Source organism: Enhydra lutris, unplaced genomic scaffold (genome assembly GCF_002288905.1).
Source record: "Enhydra lutris kenyoni isolate GAN:26980312 unplaced genomic scaffold, ASM228890v2 scaffoldscaffold59, whole genome shotgun sequence".
Lineage (NCBI taxonomy): Eukaryota > Metazoa > Chordata > Mammalia > Carnivora > Mustelidae > Enhydra > Enhydra lutris.
The window spans coordinates 594,831-597,501 of record NW_019154143.1 but is presented as its reverse complement, the minus strand read 5'-3'; the positions used below and the strand labels follow the sequence as shown (position 1 = coordinate 597,501).

The 2,671-nt window shown below is 44.0% G+C and overlaps 1 protein-coding gene across 1 annotated transcript in view; it reads left to right on the top strand.

The window, feature by feature from the left end:
* Positions 1-2,671, top strand: part of LOC111158378 (intraflagellar transport 172) — a 36,282-nt gene that overhangs the window by 3,463 nt on the left and 30,148 nt on the right. The window contains 6 exon segments of the mRNA XM_022520386.1: positions 1-80; positions 518-557; positions 856-921; positions 1,133-1,212; positions 1,423-1,510; positions 2,547-2,670. Of these exon segments, the coding sequence (XP_022376094.1) occupies positions 1-80; positions 518-557; positions 856-921; positions 1,133-1,212; positions 1,423-1,510; positions 2,547-2,670 (478 nt within the window).

The following is a 2,671-nucleotide window of genomic DNA, read 5'->3' as shown; positions in this document are numbered from 1 at the left end:
GCTTTTTCTCCTGATTCCACTAAAATTGCCATAGGACAGACCGACAACATCATCTATGTGTACAAGATTGGCGAAGATTGGTGAGGATAGAGACTGGGAGGTGGGGGTGACCTGGAAAAGAAGGGGAAGGCAGGAAGAAATGTCTCATTGGGGAAAGGGGAGTAGAGAAGATGATGGTCCAGGCTGGAATGTGGAGAGCAAAGGCCTTCCCGAGTCTGTTGCTGCTTCCCTATCTGTGCCTGCCTCATGTGTTGTGAGATCCCATCCCTGGTGGAATCAGCCTAAGGTCAGCATGAGGACCTATGATGGGAGCCCTTGGTGATACAGCATCTTTGTTCCTGTTCTAAAACTGCTCGGGCTCCATTTTATGCCTCCTTTCAAAGCTCCTATGGAATGGAAGGAAACATTAGGGGGAGCAGGGAATGTATCTGGTCTTTCTTCCCTTCCCCCAGCATCACGTGTGGCACTTTCTTTGTGAAAGTGTTTTTAATATGTTTTCCCTCCTTTTATTTCGCAGGGGTGACAAGAAAGTCATCTGTAACAAATTCATCCAGACGGTAAAGTTCAGTCCTGTCTCTGTGAGATTTGGATGAGCAAACATATATCAATATAGCTACTTATAAATGTAACCAGAAGTTGCACTTTTAACTTGTCCATCTGACCTTTCCAACTGAGAGGATGGAGGATGGTGCTGCGTGGCTGCCCATCCTCCTTGCTTTCCTCCTTGATCCTGGCTGTGTCCTCTTCTCCGCTGTAGGCGACTGGGGTGGTGGCATGTGGCGGGGGGTTCCGTTTGTTATAAATGCGCTGGGCTACATGGACAGGGTTATCCTTTTCATGATTTCCTCCTTCCAGAGTGCTGTCACCTCTCTGCAGTGGCCAGCAGAGCACATCATTGTTTTTGGACTGGCTGAAGGGAAGGTAAAGGAGGAAGAGAAACACAGGAGAGGTTGTGGGTGAGGATAATGGTTCTGGAGAGAGAAATACGGTTAAATGTCTCCCTTAGGGTCGAGTTATATATTGGGGGAGAAAACGGAAGGACCAGTTTTTTGTTATTTCTTTTTCTTTCCTTACGATCTGGGTGGGATTGAAAGGAGCCTAACCAGACTTGTATCCATTTTCCCATTTTCAGGTTCGTTTAGCAAACACTAAAACTAATAAATCATCTACCACCTGTGGGACAGATTCTTACGTCGTATCACTGACAACAAAGTGAGTAAGGAAGAGCAGTATCCCAAGCTTGGAGACGTAGGAAGAAGTGATGGGGATGTCGGGACTGGGAGACTATAATATGGAAGACGGGGAGGACTGGTAGCAGGGAGCCCAGGTAGGGTAATGTTTGACACAGAAGCGGGATTTCTTGGTGAGACAGAGTAATCTCTTTCTTCCTCTTCCTCTTCCTTTATACACTCACTTTTTTAGTCCCTCTGGGAAAGGAATTCTCTCTGGTCATGCAGATGGCACCATTGTTAGGTATTTCTTCGATGATGAAGGCTCTGGAGAGTCACAGGTATGACTAAAGGATGCTGTGAGATGGGGGTGAAGAAAGCCAAGATCCCTCCTAGGGGAGGTTGAACATTAAGATTGAGGTGGTTGGCGGGGGGCACATTTAGATGCAGCCACAGAGAGAATTTTCATTCAGGAGGTCACAGCTTAATATTTGTGGGCAAGGAGGATTCTGAGAGTAAGGGAAAGTGAAAATTATTCTTATCTATGCAAAAAGTGTTTTTATATGTATAAATTCATAGAAAAAAAAGTCATTCTCAAGAGAGAAAAGGGAGAGGGTGTGGGATAAAAGGAATGTTTATTTTTTACTTGATGTAATTCTCTATTGTTTGAATAACTTACCTTAAGAATTACTTGTCAAGGGGGCCTGGCTGGCTCAGTTGGTAGATCATGTGACTCTTGATCTCAGGGTTGTGAGTTTGAATGCCACATTAGGTGTAGAGATTACTTAAATAACTAAAACTTTAAAAAAAAAAAAGTAACCCCTTTCTGCCTGGGTGACTTTCTCCAAACTAGGAAAAATCCGGCCTTAGCCTACAGCACTCTCCCTGAAACTAGAGAATCTCCTCTTCCCTTTTGACTCCCACCTAAAAATATAACATTAAAGGCAGGAAAGAGAAATTCGTACTTTATGGGAAGCCAAAAGAGATTAAAAAAGAGAATTACTCATGTAATAATTAAATTTATTTCTCCTGTAAAGAAAGAGTTGTATGCTCCATGTGGACCTACCCAGTGTTAGTTAATGTGTAGGATATGTCCCTTTGGGGGCCTTATAGGTGTTTACTAAAGAATTCAACATACAAGCCTTTTCAGGTTTCCTCTTGAGGACAATGTCAGACGTGTGTGTATATGTCATACATATGTGTGTAAGAGTATAAAACCTAAAGACAGTTTGTGAAGTTCTCCAGATTAGGATGTGTTGGGGTGGGAAAATGTTGGGAGGAAGATTTATACAGGGTATAAATTTTTCCTAGAAAGGAAGAATCCCTGGCTGAGGCTGTCAGAGTCAGAGCGATTGGAACCCTTTACTTCTGTCTTAGGGGAAGTTGGTTAACCACCCATGCCCACCCTATGCCTTGGCTTGGGCAACCAACAGCATCGTGGCTGCAGGCTGTGATCGCAGAATTGTAGCCTATGGAAAGGAAGGCCACGTGCTACAAACTTT